At 50.9% G+C, this 14351-nt stretch overlaps 1 protein-coding gene across 1 annotated transcript in view; it reads right to left on the reverse strand.

The window, feature by feature from the left end:
- Positions 1-1517: 1517 nt before the first annotated feature.
- Positions 1518-14351, reverse strand: part of MGAT5B (alpha-1,6-mannosylglycoprotein 6-beta-N-acetylglucosaminyltransferase B) — a 73536-nt gene continuing 60702 nt past the window's right edge. The window contains exons 13-17 of the mRNA XM_077787343.2: positions 13779-13925; positions 11039-11155; positions 3917-3991; positions 3244-3518; positions 1518-2137 (exon numbers count right to left, since the gene is read on the reverse strand). Coding sequence (XP_077643469.2) covers positions 1939-2137; positions 3244-3518; positions 3917-3991; positions 11039-11155; positions 13779-13925 — 813 coding nt within the window. The 3' untranslated portion in view covers positions 1518-1938. The remainder of the gene's footprint in view (positions 2138-3243; positions 3519-3916; positions 3992-11038; positions 11156-13778; positions 13926-14351) is intronic.

Here is a 14351-nt window from a genome sequence, read left to right on the forward strand (position 1 = left end):
AGCTGATGTGTAACAAGTGCTGCCTCATGAGGCATCCCAAACCTCTTCGTCTTTAAAACTTGCTGAGATCACCTATAAAATGTGCTTTTATTTGGCTTTTACAACCCTGGGAAGTGAACTGCTGGTGGTTCTTGCTGGCAGACCCCCGTGCCTCTCCCAGGTCGGCTCCTGCCCACCCAGCACTGCCCACCCAGCAATCTGTGCCAGGGGATGCTTTGAGGCTGAGAGGAAAGATGCTGTGGAGAGGTGTTGCTGCTCAGGTCTGCAAAGAGAGGCTTGTGCTGCTTTTATTTCGACACACGCTGGTTGCAGACACAAAAATTACTGAATCAATCCTTCCCCTCGGCCGGCGTCACAGGCAGGATGGAGGCTGCCCACGCAGTTTGGAGCTGAAGATGATAAATTGGGATAATGGCAGTGTCTCCAGCTCATCCAAGGCAGGACGTGGCCAGGCTCACCTGGGGGGTGCCCAGGGGACACAGAACCCTGTGGTGACACAGCAGGGACACGGTGAGGGTGGCTGCAGCTGAAGGAATGGGAGCTTCTCCCAAAACCTGGCACAGGGAGGACAGGCTGGAGGTGCCAGGGGTGTGGCACAGCTCCAGGGCAATCTCCTGCACTCATCCTGCCACTGCTCTCCATCAGTCACTGCGAGCCAGAGGGGACAATTCTGCCAGGGATCCTGCAGTGACACTGCCAGGCCAGGCTGCCACCCCACCAGCCAGGCCAGGAGCGATTCCATGCAGGGAAGGGCTGAGAAGGAGTTTCCAGCCCCTGATTTTCCAGCCATACATTTTATGGCATGAAGGAATCTCCCCATTCAACCTTGCAAACAGCAGCAGGGCTCAGCACCAACCTTACAGCAACACCTTGCCCTGGTGAGCAACCCTACAAAAACAAACCAACCCAGCCAGGGGACGTGCCAGGAGGGGACACATTGGCAGTGGGGGGAAAGCACCCCCAAAGAAGGAGGAACAGCACTAAGGAAAGCTGAAGAAGTAAAGAGTTCTATGGAAAATTGTTGCTTGGAGCTCACCCCTTGCTGTGCTGGCAACCTCTGGGGCACACAGAGTCAGGATGTTGCTCTTCAGCTGCTCTGCCCTCAGTCAGTGCCCAGCAGGAATTCCTTTCAGGTGCTGCAGCACATCCTCCCCTCTGCCTGCTCAGCTGAACCCTGAGCAGCCCCTGTGCCCTCACCACCACCTCCACCCATCCCTGGGGGGATGTTCAGCTCCGTGCATGGCCCAGCAGGGTGAAGAGCAGCCTGGAGGCTGGGGGGGTCACTTTGGGCACCTCTGCCCTGCCTGGGGACCGGCAGCTTTCCCAGGAGCCCACCCCAGCCCCATCCCACCACTGTTCAACCCACACTGGCTCTTCCTGGAGCTACCAGGGGTGCAATCTCCAGCGTGCCCATCTAACCCAGCCACTCTCCTTGTGCTTTGTCCTCCCCAACAGCCACCAGCATCACCCCTGTCCCCCCACAATGCAGCTCTGCCCAAGAACTCCCACAGAAGGGCTGGGTGTGGATTCCCCTTTAATTTACCACTTGTCGGGGGGGAGGGTTAAAAAAATCAATAAATAAAACAACTTAGGATGCTTGAAGAAGATGAAAACCCTGAAACTGCAGTCTGCTGGTGGCTTGTCCCTTTACCAGAGGAGGGGAAGGGTGATCCCATCCCCTCTCTCCCCACCACCCCATCCCAGCGCCACCAGGCCCAGGTGGGTTCGGATGCGGTCGGACGATGCTTCTGGGGAAGGAAATGACTCCAAAGTTCAGGAGGTGCTCATTCACAGCTGGCTGGTGGACGAAACAACCCCCAGAGTCGGACAGCCCCGGCTCGCCCACCGGGAGGGGCCCGTCCCAGCTCCTCGGCCGCCGCGGAGTTCGGAGGAGCAGCCACGAGGCGCCGGTGTCACCAGGGCGGTGGGGACGCCCCGTCACAAGCAGTCCCTGCACAGAGCCACCTGTCCCGGGCGGAAATCGCGGCAGGGGCAGAGGCGCCGGTACTTGGCGTGGTGGCCGGCGCAGCTGAAGAGCAGTGGCTCCTTCTGGAGGTAGCACTCGCGGACGCTGTCGGCCACCGCGGGGTACAGGTGGTTCATCTCGTGCTCGGTGCTGTCGCACGCGATGCTGAGCCTGGGGGCCAAGGCAAGGCGGTCAGGTCAGCTGAGGGGTCTGCCTGAGGGTCACTGAGGGGTTTTTGTCCTTCCTGGGGAGGTTCCTTTGCTGATCTGTGTTTGCCAACCCTCGGCTACACGTGAGTGCTCGTCACCGACCTGACACGCCACGCAGGAAGGGGAGACCCTGGCAACTCAACCCTGCAGCCCAGAGATCGCCCTGACCCACGGATGGCTCAGAATCACCCATAAAACCCCACCCAAATCTGAGGAGTTGGACTCGTTGGTCCTTGTGGGTCCCTTCCAGCCCATGAAGTTCAATGGTCTCTTACAGCCCCGTGAAGTTCAATGGCTCTCTTGCAGCCCCGTGCTGACCAACAGCTCTGTCCACTCCCTGTGGACACTTCCTACTGCAGATAACGTTCCCTGGCAGGGACAGGGGATCACTGAATGTCCACATGCTCCCTGTTAGCTGGGATTAGCCAGAAAACTGAGGTGGGCACCAGCAAGAGCCCCGAGGAGCAGCAGAAATGCCCAGCGTGGATTTTCACACCCCTCCCCTGCCAGGTGGAGCAACAGCACTGGCACTGCCCTCCCACCAACCCTTCTCAAGTGACGAGTCCCTGAGCCAGCTCGTTTTAAGGTCTGGAGGAGGACGTGCAGGGGGAAAGAGTGAAAGCCAGGCCCCAGCTGTAATTTATCACATAAAAATGTCAGCGGGACACGCGGCGCCTGCCTGACCAGCGTGACAGCTTCGGCAACGCTGAAATTTAAATTGCCCAGAGAGCAGCACAGAGCCCAGTGGTGGATTTATACTCTATTAAAACTTCACCACTGTGTGTTCAAAATGCACTTTTATAGAGAGAGACATTAAAAAGGAGAGAGCATGCTGGAGGTGGAGAGGAATGGGGTTGGGAAGAGGCGGAACCCTGCCTGGAAAGGCTGTTGGATGCCTGCTGAAGAGTGAAGTGGGTCCTGCCTGCACTGCCTTGGGCATGAAAGCTCATCACTGGGATTTTGGGATGGGGGAACATGAGGAAAAAGGGTGCAGGGGATGGGGTGAGCAAAGGGAACACTGTCTGGCTGGTGGCCCCCCACAAGCTCCCTGAGAAGGCCCCAACTCACTGCAGAAACACCTCCTCCTTGTTGAGGAACCTGAAGAAGGTGGGCTCGCAGACCAGCCCGTGCCGCCGGCACGTCTCCGTGCACGTGTGCTGGGGCTCCGACACCCACACCTGCAGCGAGGCCACCGGGGGCCACGCCTGGGGCGCCCACCCAGCGCTGGGGGACCACACCAGGTGGGTGGAGTTGGGGGACAGGGCCAGCGGGCTCGGAGAGCTTTGCATAGCAGGACTCTTGGTCTTGGGAGACGGAGGAAGAGATGGTGTGGCGCAGAAATCCTGGTGGCAGAGAAGATAATGGGTGAGTGCCCTGAGATGTTAGCAGTGGGGAAGGGAGGCCACTGGTGGGACAGGAGGGCACTTGGGATGATGACTTTGCTCAGGTTGAGGTCTCCTGCTGTGGGGGATGGACTTCTGCTTCTCTCGCCTCTTCTTCTCCCAGTGCTGCCTTACTCTCTGCAGCTCCAGCCCCAGCACCCCCAAGTGTCCCCCACCAACCCCCAGCACCTTTAGCCCATGACAAACCTCCCCCAGCCCCATCTCCTGGTGCTCTCTGCAATCAGGGCACTGGCTGCACAATGCCCTCGGGAGAACAGGGATGCTCCCCAGGGAGAAGAGGGAAAGTTTTTCACGAGGACAGAGATGGTTCCCCAGGGAGGACAGGGATTCTCCCCAACCTGGTGCTGAATGTAGGCGTGGATCCGCTCCAGCATCCCCTCGCTAGTGTACTCGTAAGGCAGGTAAGGGTCCACCTGTGAAGGGCAAGAGCAGAGCACGGGCAGCAGGTGGGGACAGCCTGGCCCTGCCCCTGAGCCAGCAGAACCTTGGGCATGGCTCTCCCACCCACCCAAGCCCACGACTCGTGTCTGTCCACCAAAGCAAGCAGGGAAGGATCTTAGGGCTGGAGAAACCTCACAAGCCATAAAGTGATAAAGAGAGAGATATATACTTTGGGTTCAACCTACTGGTGAAAATGAAATCACCCCGTTCCACTTTAATCTCCCTTTTCTCCACTTTTAGTTAAGTTTCAAACCAGTAATTAGTAATGCAAATCAGTAATTTAGTAAGTAATCAAATCAGTTTTCATCCAGTAGGTCACTTCAAACTAAAGCATGAACTGTTCCAGCCCACAAAATACTCTGCAGCTGTGGGCAAGGGAGGAGCAATCTTAAAAAAAAATATTTTTAAGGAGCTTTCTGCCCTGGGAAGACATATTTTTCCACATTCCCTATTTTTCCAGAGAGATGTTGCATGAGGTGCCAGTCCAAGGACCTCCCTTCCCCTTGTGTATCTCTGCAGAGCTTTATTCAGAAGGATTATAAGCAAAACCACCCAAAGATAATTAATCCAGAAAACACTGCTGCTTCTATTTTCTGAGCTCTGCACCTCCAAAATAGCTATTTCCTTTTGAAGTACCTGTCAAAACCAAGCTCAAAGGCTCAGTCTGCTGAGAACCCTCTGAGCATCTCCCTGCCGTAAATATCCCACCTGAGATCTCAGCCAGGCTGGAAATCACAGCTGCTTCATCTAATTACAGATGTGCACGCTAATCAGGGCTGACACAGTGACAGGCACCAATCCTGCCTCTGAATTCCTGATGGGCTCTCAGCTAACTGGGGCAGAGTCCTCTGAAAGCAAAATTGCCTGTCTCGGTGTCAGAGCCAGGCTGGGGCTGCCTGGCAGAGGTTTGGAGGAGACAAACCCACCCCTCGCTCAGCATCACCAGGGCTCAGGTTCATCTCACCACTGCTTCCATGGGGGGGCTTTTCCCAGGACCCCCTTTTTCCAGGCATAATTCCAGGAACTGCCTCATCCCCCAAAACACTACAGCACGTCACACAAACCCTCCTTGTGCATGCACATGTATCCCGAGGTGATGCTCCAGGTGCAATCCCACCTCTCCACAGGCTCCCAGGGGTCCTGGAGGATCCCTGGGCATCAGGAGTGCAGCCCCTGCTCCTCCAGCTCCTTTCCCTCTCAGGGGGACCCCAAAGGCTCTCACTTCCCTCTGCTCCCCTCTCCAGTTTTTGTTAGGATTCAGCTGGTGCACTCAGGACTGAGAAAATGCCAATTTCGAGAAGATAATTGTTTAATTAAAATCTGACAGGCTCGGCCCCTTCTCAACAGCCACGTTGTTAATGGCACTCCTCACGCTGGGGAGCTCAGGATGTCCCCAGAGCCCTGGGAGGGAGGAGGAGGAGGAGGAGGAGGAGGAGGAAGGGTGTTCTGAGGTGGGGATCACTGCATCCCACCCTAGAATGATGCACAGGATGGCACAGGAGGGAATGGAGAGGCTGGTAAGATGGACTTTGCCATCCTTTCCTCAGGTGGGAGAGCTTCCCAGTGCTCTCTCCATCAGCCAGGCAGGGAGTTACTGGTGTCCCATGGGGAGGCCACCATGAGAACCATGCTGGAAGGGAGGATGAAGTCTCCTTCATTCAAAAGGAAAAGAAAGCGGGGCAGAAAAAATCTGAACGTCATCAGACAAATAAGTAAAAAAATAATGCAATTCTGTGCTGGCACGTAACAGCAGGCTGGAACATTTTAACCAGCTATTTTCACTGTGATGTTTAATGTGCCGCTCTTTCAGGCATAGTCTGAAATGTATAATTTTCCATTATGGTCCTGTATGTTTGACTTTAATATAATGAAGCCTTCTCCCTTCACTACACCAGAATATTGGGTCTATTAAATTGCTTGTGTGAGGACTGGTTTTGACAATGGGAAAAGCTGAAGGCCCACAAAATGGTGGTGCTTGCAAACCTCTCCTTCTGCAGCCTCTAACCCCAGGATAAGAGATGGAATCCATCACTGGGACAAGCCTCCAGCATCCCCTTTCCCAAGGGGACACCGCTTGTCTCTCTGCCCCCTGTCCCTGTGCTGAGATTCGATCTCTGGAGTAGAGGGGTTTGGTGCTTCCCTGGTTTTAATTTGCCTTATAAATAGTTCAGGGATGCAAACCATCAGGGAAACCCAGAGCTGCTCCCAGTGAGACGAATGGCAGAGACACAGCCTGCCAAAAACCTTGCCCAGCAGCTGGAGGGTGACCTGGCACGGCTGTCACCTCCGAAAGGATGAGAGAGGGCATCACAAGGGCTCTTCTCTGGGGGGGAAAAACACAGATTGCAAACCCAAGCCACGTCCCAGGCAAAAAGCAGGGACTTCTTATAATATGAGGGGGTGCTGGACAGGATGAACATAGGTCAAAACAATATGGTTAATGCTACATTCTCCATTTATTCGAGAGAAGATGGCAGTTTTTATACACTTCTGCATTACAATTTACAAAAGCACTCTGATTGGCAAGCTAACATTGTTTATCTTTGCCTTAAGATGGTCAGGCTTTTCACACTTCAGCTATATTCTAATTCATGCTTGGGTAGCTGATTACTTTGTAGTTGCCTTAACATAATTTCTAACTGCACCACAACTGAATTCTCACTGCATCAAAGGCTTCAAGGCCCCACCAAGTCCACTCATCAGGGCCCAGTCTCAATTCTCACTCCAGACACAAATCATGCCCTCTCTCCCTCAGAAATTCTGTAACACAGGCATGATTCAGCTCTGCCTCCAGAAGGAAGAAGTTTCTTTCAGGCAGAACTAGGCTGGGAGGGACGGCGGCTGCATCCCAACAGCTCTGTTTGCTCACAGCCTGCCCAGAGCAGGAGCTCTGGGATGCCACAGCCCGCCCCGAGCTGCAGCAGGAGAAACTGGGGTGCTGCAGTGACCCTGAAATGCTGCTGAGAATCAGCAAATCCCCCCAGGACCAAAGCTTGTTGTCAGCTCGAGCACAGCAGAATTACTGCCAGGTTCAGCAGGCAGCTCCCAAATTCTCAGACAGGCTCCCAGCATCCTGGTCCCCAGCACAGCTTCCAGCTGATGGCAGAGCCAGTTTTCCCACAAGATGCCATGTCCCCAAAAATGTCTTACTGGGTTCTAGCCGAGAAGATGCAAAGCATCTGCGGGATATGTGATTGTTCAGTCATACGACAACAAAAAAAATCCCTAAATAAAATCAATTTCAGGTCAGTTTTCAATTTTCAATGTTTTCACTCATCAGGGAGGGGGAAAATGTTGTGTTTCAGGTTCAATCTGTCTGAGTTAGTGAAGCAAAGGGAAATGCATCATTTCAGATCCAGCATTCCTTTCAATAAATTGGCAGGGTATTTCCAAACAAAGGCAGGCAGATGGGAAACAAAACCATAGTATTTCATTCCAGTAATTTTGAAATGAAATGTTTTGACAGAAAAAAAAAATAAATTGATGGTGGTTATTCTGAAACACAGACAAATTTATTAGATATTCCAATAACAGAACACCCCACTTTGCCTTTGGGGGAAAAAAAAAAAAGGAGTCAGTAAAATAATTTCTCTGAACTCCAGTAACTGGCTGGGAACAGGAACACTAAATTGCCCAGCTACCATCTTTCTGCTGCTCCTCCTGCTAATGCCCTTGTTTTCAATTCCTGCCGTAACAAACAGTATTTTAAAGACAAGATACCCATGGACTCCTGGAGCCAAAGCCCATAATAAGGCTTTTAAACCTGTAAGGAAGGTCAATTTTTAGGCTTAATTGCCTTGACAGCATCTCTAATAAAGCAGACCTTTCTATTTAAAAGATAAAAAGGTGGGGAGGGGAAAAAGAGGCTGCTGTAAGTTATTCACACTCACTCCCTGCTCTGCTCTGGGAGGATTTCTACAATTTCTTTAAAACCCCAGAGAGGTGAATTGTGGATTAACTCCTTGGTGGGAAGGAATCCCTCCTCTCCAGAGTGACTTTGCGTTGCAATGTAAATGAGGCTTCAGTGACTGGAGTTGTTAATTTGAGGTAAATTTAGGACTTCCAGCAGCTGAGGGTAATTCCAGAGGCTGGGATGCTTTATGGGAGGGCGATACAGAGTGGAGGTCCTGATCCCAGAGTGGTGAGAGGAATGACAGATTTGTTTTTACAAACAAGCTGTGGGTCTGCTGGTAGATAAAACCAGCACCGAGAGAAGGGGAAGAACTCCATTTATTGATGAATGGAAAAAAAAAATTGCCTTTACAAACAAACTGTAGGTTTGTTGATAAATGAAACTGGATATTGAAAGATGAAAGAAACAATGGGGGAAACCCTAAATCCCATAAGAATTGAAAATGAAAAGGGAGGGTCATACATTAGAGGGAAATCTCTGGTATCAGGCGTATTGGGAAATTCTGAACCTCTCAAGTACCTCAGGCAATGGGGAAAGAGAGAAGGGAAATGTGGGAAATTAGGATAAAAAAGAGGCTGCGTCCTGCAAAAATTAGAGACACCCCAGGGGAATGCCCCATGGCCTCTCCCTTTATTCAAATAAAGTAAAAGGACTCCTCTTTCTCCTTTTTGGATATAAACCTCTGATGTTTGTGGATTAATTTTCCTGACAGTGGGAATAAGAAGAAGAGCTGATTCAGGAGCTTGGTTTGGGGCACACCAGGATGGGCACAGCAGCTGCAGACTCCAGTGTGCCCAGTTCTGGACACCAGCTCCTCCTGCCCAGTGTCCATTGTGTCACCAAACCCTTCCCTGAAATCCTTTCTAGTTCTTTAATCTTTAACCAGACCATTAAACACCTAAATGACCTGGTGCACAGCCAGTGAACACTGCAGCAGCACAACACATCTGCTCAGGAACCAGCACAACCCTCTCCTCCATCCTCAATCTCACCAATCCTGAATTATTTTAACAGAACATCAGCACCAGGCTTCATTATTTTCTTTCTTCTCTTTGGAAAAATGAAAAATTTCCTTCTCTCTCCCCAAATAGCTCCCAGTCTCCCACCCACAGCAATTCCTTCACTTCAGGGCTGTCTCCAGCCCAGATGGTGGAGGGTCAAGCTCTGACAGCTGGCCTGGCAGCACAGCAACAGGGATGTCATTATTTTTAATTTAATTCTAATCGGGACATAGGAATGAATGTGCAGAACAACAACTGTTTTCCTAAGTCAGGTCTGATGAGTCTTTACAAACTCACAGAGAAAATGAGTGAAGAGCTGCAGTGATCACCCTGGAGGAGGTGAGACACAGGGTGATGGCATGGCCACGTTACCTGAATCAGGTCCCCAGATTGCCACAGGCACCCACCTCTGCAGCTCCTAATGCAGGGAAAAGCAAGGATGACCCTTCCCTGACCAGCATCACCCCTGTCCCCCCCAAATCTCACCCAGCCCCAGGCAGAACCTGGGTTCCACAGCACATCCCTGTCCTCCAGAGAGGATGGCTCATCCCAGGTGAAGCAAATGGCCAGCAAAAAGGCAGCCAGCACTTCCCTCCCCTCCAGGAAATAACTTTAATAATCTGGACAACTCAAAAGGCTCCTGCCACCGGGTGGGAGCTAAATAGTCATGAGGGAATGTTTCCAGAGTGGGCACAGCAGGAGTGCTGCCTTTCCTGGGGTTCTCCCCTTCCTCACATCCCCAACAGAGGCAATTCCTGAAGTCATTCCCATCAATTTGCTCCATCCAAAGGAAATGACCAGTGAAGTGGGGAAAAGCCAGGAGCAGAGGGGCTGCAGATCTCTAGGTTTATCTTTGTTATCAACCAGCTCCCAGAACTGCTCTCCACCTCCAACAGCCTCAGCCTCCTGCTCCCAAACCTTATCTCAGCCTCCCCCTGCTCCAGGCCCACCCACAGGAATTCCAGGGGATCCTTCAAAGGCACAGCTCTGCCCTGGGGAAACACCTACAATGCCAAAGGAAAGTGGGAGAACATCTGCCCCTGGGGCTGCAAGAAGGGATCAAAAAATCCAAAGGAGAAAGGAAAAGAAAAGGAGAGCCAGGCTTCAACATCTGCTGCTGCTTGTTTTAGGTTGGAAATGGGGGTGTGTATTCTATTGCCATCTGTCAGAGCTGGGGCAATTATCCTCTGTTCATTGGGCAGTTTGCTTTATCTCCTCCACACCCAACCCTCCCTCCAGGAGATCTCTGCTGTTCATGGCCACTGAGTGTCCCTGCATGGCTGAGAAAATTCCATCATCCATGGGGAAATGCTCTGCCCAGGGGAGGAGCCAAACATTCCTACCTGGATCCAATCTGACCTAGGAACAGCACAGCAGCCTTTGCCCCCTGCATTCCCAGAGGAGCAGCTTCCTTCCCCTGCATTCCCAGAGGAGCAGCTTCCTTCCCCCTGCATTCCCAGAGGAGCAGCTTTATCCCCACTGCATTCCCAGAGGAGCAGCTTTATCCCCACTGCATTCCCAGAGGAGCAGCTTCCTTCCCCCTGCATTCCCAGAGGAGCAGCTTTATCCCCACTGCATTCCCAGAGGAGCAGCTTCCTTCCCCTGCATTCCCAGAGGGGCAGCTTCCTTCCCCCTGCATTCCCAGAGGAGCAGCTTCCTTCCCCCTGCATTCCCAGAGGAGCCCAGGCCCATCTCCCCCAGCCCTGCAGCTCCAGAGGAAAACTCCCCCCTTGCCCAGGATCCTGCTCCAGCAGAAGCACAGCTGGCACTGCAGGAGGGCTGAGCCCCCCTGGGATGGGGCTGAGCCACCTCCCTGACACACAGGAGGCCAGGGCCTGTTCTGATTCTGTCAATGGTTTGTTTTCTGGTTTCATTTGTACTATTGTATTTGTATTTTAAATTTTCCAAGTAAAGAACTGTTATTCCAATTCCAATATCTTTGCCTGAGAGCCCCTTAATTTCAAATTTATAATAATTCAGAAGGAGGAGGTTTGCATTTTCCATTTCAAGGGAGGCTTCCTTAGCAGACACCTGTCTGTTCAAACCAAGACACTTGTCCAAACCCAGCAGCGGGGAGGTCACCCCAAAACTGCTCCGAGCTGTACCTGTGTCCTCATGATGGTTTTGATGGCAGCTTCGAACTCCTCGGAGTTGTTGTAGTCAACAGTCCACACGTGGGGCTTCCCGATGAAGTCCTCAGCATATGGGTGTTGGGAGGACACCTGGAACACAGTGATGCCAGCTGGGTTTTGCAATCCCTGCTGGAATGGCTGCTGCTTCCTGCTCACAGCTGGATGGCAGAGAGGAGCAGCAGCCTCACAGCACAGTGGGGTTTGACCCACTGCGACAGGGAGTGCTGGAAAATGGTTTCCTCTGGATCCAGCTGCTCCCCAGCCTCAGGATGATGTGCTATAATTCCCACTGGGTTGGCATGCCCCATTCCCAACATCACTGAATTCCTTTGGCAGCCTGCAATATCTCCATCTCTGTACCACAGAACAATTTAACCTTGGCCTTAGCCAATCTGTGGATCTGGATGGTAAAAACACCCCAAACCAGGAAAGGTGTGTGAAGGCACCACATCTCCCAGGTTTGCCAGCTCTAGAAACAGGCAGGGAGAAAATCCATTGCCACTGAAGACTGGGAAAGGCTGGCACTGGGAGAAAGCAGTGCTGGCAGCTGCATCACCCTGATGCCACAGGCAGCCCACACACCGGTACCCCACACTGACATCCTTGCTTTTCTCTGGGCTGCCCACCTAGGTGATTTTTGAGGATCTACCTCTTTTGTTTCAGCCCTGAGGTGCCTTTTCAGCCCTGATCTCTTCTGGGAAGAGAAGAGAGAGGTTGCTGAGCAGAGGATGTGTATTGGGGGCACCACAAAACATCAGAGGAGGGCCTGAACCCCTACCAGCTGGAGGAGAAGAGCTGTATGGTTCATCTCCCTCATTGCTGCCCTTCCTCGTTTCTCTTCCCCTCAGGCACAGAAGCACCCCGAGGCATTTCACAGCCCTCAGCACGGCTCCAGGCTGAGGTACAGCCCCAGCCCCACCCAAATGGGTGCTAACACCTAATTCAGGGGTGCATGGGCAATCAGGGGGGGCAGGACAGCCCAGTCCAGCTGCACAGCCCCCAGCTCTCTCCCTGCTCAGCGAGGGAGCCTTGCACTGCATTATCCACTTTATTAATAATAGAAGAGGCATTTTTCCCAAGCCTTTAACTTTTAAAGAGCTCCTGCTCTACTTAGATTGAATTCCCAGCGCTGGGGGAGCCTGGGAGGGATTTCATAGCCCTGGCACACTGTGCAGGTGCTGGTGTCCCTCTGGGGGGACAAAGGGATGAGCAGGAGGCATTGCCCTGGGCTGGCAGCAGGGTGTGGGGAAGGAGCTGGGAGTCTGCAGAAGGTTCCTGCACAACCTTCTCCTTGGAAACCCCAAACGTACAGCACAGCCCCTTCTATCCAAGGCAAATCCCAAACAAGAACCCCATCTGCAGGCAACCTCAGAGGAAATCTTGCAGAAAAAAAATAACCTCAGGTTAGCAGCTGCTCTTCTCCAGGCTGGCTCAAGGCCTGGGGAAAAGGGGGTGGCTCCATGCAGCCCCCACACCACACTTATGTTATAGATACATATTATAATATTGGCTTTTTGCAAATATTAAAATGGGTTCTATATGTGTAGTTTTAAAGTAGCTTTGCTATAAAGATACAGTTTTTATTTCTGTTGTTAACTAAAACTTAGAAATGGCTGATAGAGATATGCTTGTATTAAAATGCCTGCTTGGATGGGATAATATCCAAGGAATAGACCCTGCTACTGATATGCCAACTACCAACACTTACTAGTGGTAGAAAGTATGGACCAAAGCCCAAAAACTGAAAGTGATGATAAAAAAGGACTAAAACCCTAACCAAGGAATACACATGTTCTAAAAAGGCAGACCCAAGGAGGAGCTAAACAGTTCTTAGAATATGTAACCAGTTTGGGGAAAAGTTTACTATTTATATATATCAATTTTCTTTTATATTTACTATTATATTTATATTACTTTATCTTTACTATTATATTTCTTGTCTTTATGAATATGTAACAGGCTGATGCAATAGAAATGGTCTCTAAAGGGCATTTCCAAAATAGCTGTTGTGTATCTTTGCATCTTTGCTTTATTGTCTTTGTCTCCTATTGTATTTTGTGAAAAACGCCAATCAATTGGTTTTTAAAAATTTTAAAAGTTTAATAATAATAAAATATAAAATTATAAAAATATACAATTAGAGTAATAAAGTTTAGAGTTAGGACAATTACAAGACAATAAAAGGCAAAGGATTATGGACGTCTGGATGCTCTCGGACATTAAGTCCTGAAAAGCATCCCTTGTGAACAAAGGAATAACCTTAAAAGCAATAAACTGTTGCATATTCATACATCCTTCATGGTTATGCATACATTCTATTTAAAACAAGAACTCTGTCTGTTGTATGTCAACTGTTTCCTTTAATCTTCGAGTCTGAGCAAGGCCTGAAGAAATTAGCTTTTTCTGATAAGAAGCCATAAATTCCTCTCCTTTGGAAGATTTAGGTGTTCCTCAAAGCGAGTATCTCATTCCTAAAAAAAAAAAAAAAACTTCCCCCACATACATAGTCTCTATATTAACATTATGTTGTAACCTAAAACTACATTTAGCACACTACCTAAGAGAATTAATACAGCACAACTTCCTAACATTACACATATAACATTCATTGTAACATCTGCTAAAAGCCAATCATAAAATACGCATTTTTCACAGCTTTATTAAACCTTCTAAATACTTGCAGGGGAGCGAACAGTGTTTTTTTCACACTTGCCTCTCGGGACGTGGGCTTCCCGCGGAAGAACTCGTGGTTGAGGGAGCTGTGGGGAGGGTGGAAGCGCGCCTGCAGGAACACGCAGCCGTTGGCGATGGCCTCCAGCGGGGCCGGGCCCTCATAGGGAAACCCGAAGCCAATGAAGAGCTGCAAGGCACAAACACACAGATCACTGCTGAGGGATCTTCCCCGCAGGGAAACCTCCCAGATAAACCCAGCAGCATCTCCTAAACCCAGCAGCATCTCCTAAACCCAGCAGCATCTCCTAAATGCAGCCGTTGGCGATGGCCTCCAGCGGGACTGGGCCATCGTAGGGAAACCCAAAGCCAATGAAGAGCTGCAAGGCACAAACACACAGATCACTGCTGAGGGATCTTCCCCGCAGGGAAACCTCCCAGATAAACCCAGCAGTGCCTCCTAAACCCAGCAGCATCTCCTAAACCCAGCAGCATCTCCCAAACGCAGCCATTGGCGATGGCCTCCAGCGGGACTGGGCCCTCGTAGGGGAACCTGAAGCCAATGAAGAGCTGCAAGGCACAAAAAACCAGATCACTGCTGAGGGATCTTCCCCAC

The sequence above is a fragment of the Lonchura striata genome, chromosome 18, assembly GCF_050655825.1.
Source record: "Lonchura striata isolate lonStrDom1 chromosome 18, ASM5065582v1, whole genome shotgun sequence".
In the NCBI taxonomy this organism is placed as follows: Eukaryota; Metazoa; Chordata; class Aves; order Passeriformes; family Estrildidae; genus Lonchura; species Lonchura striata.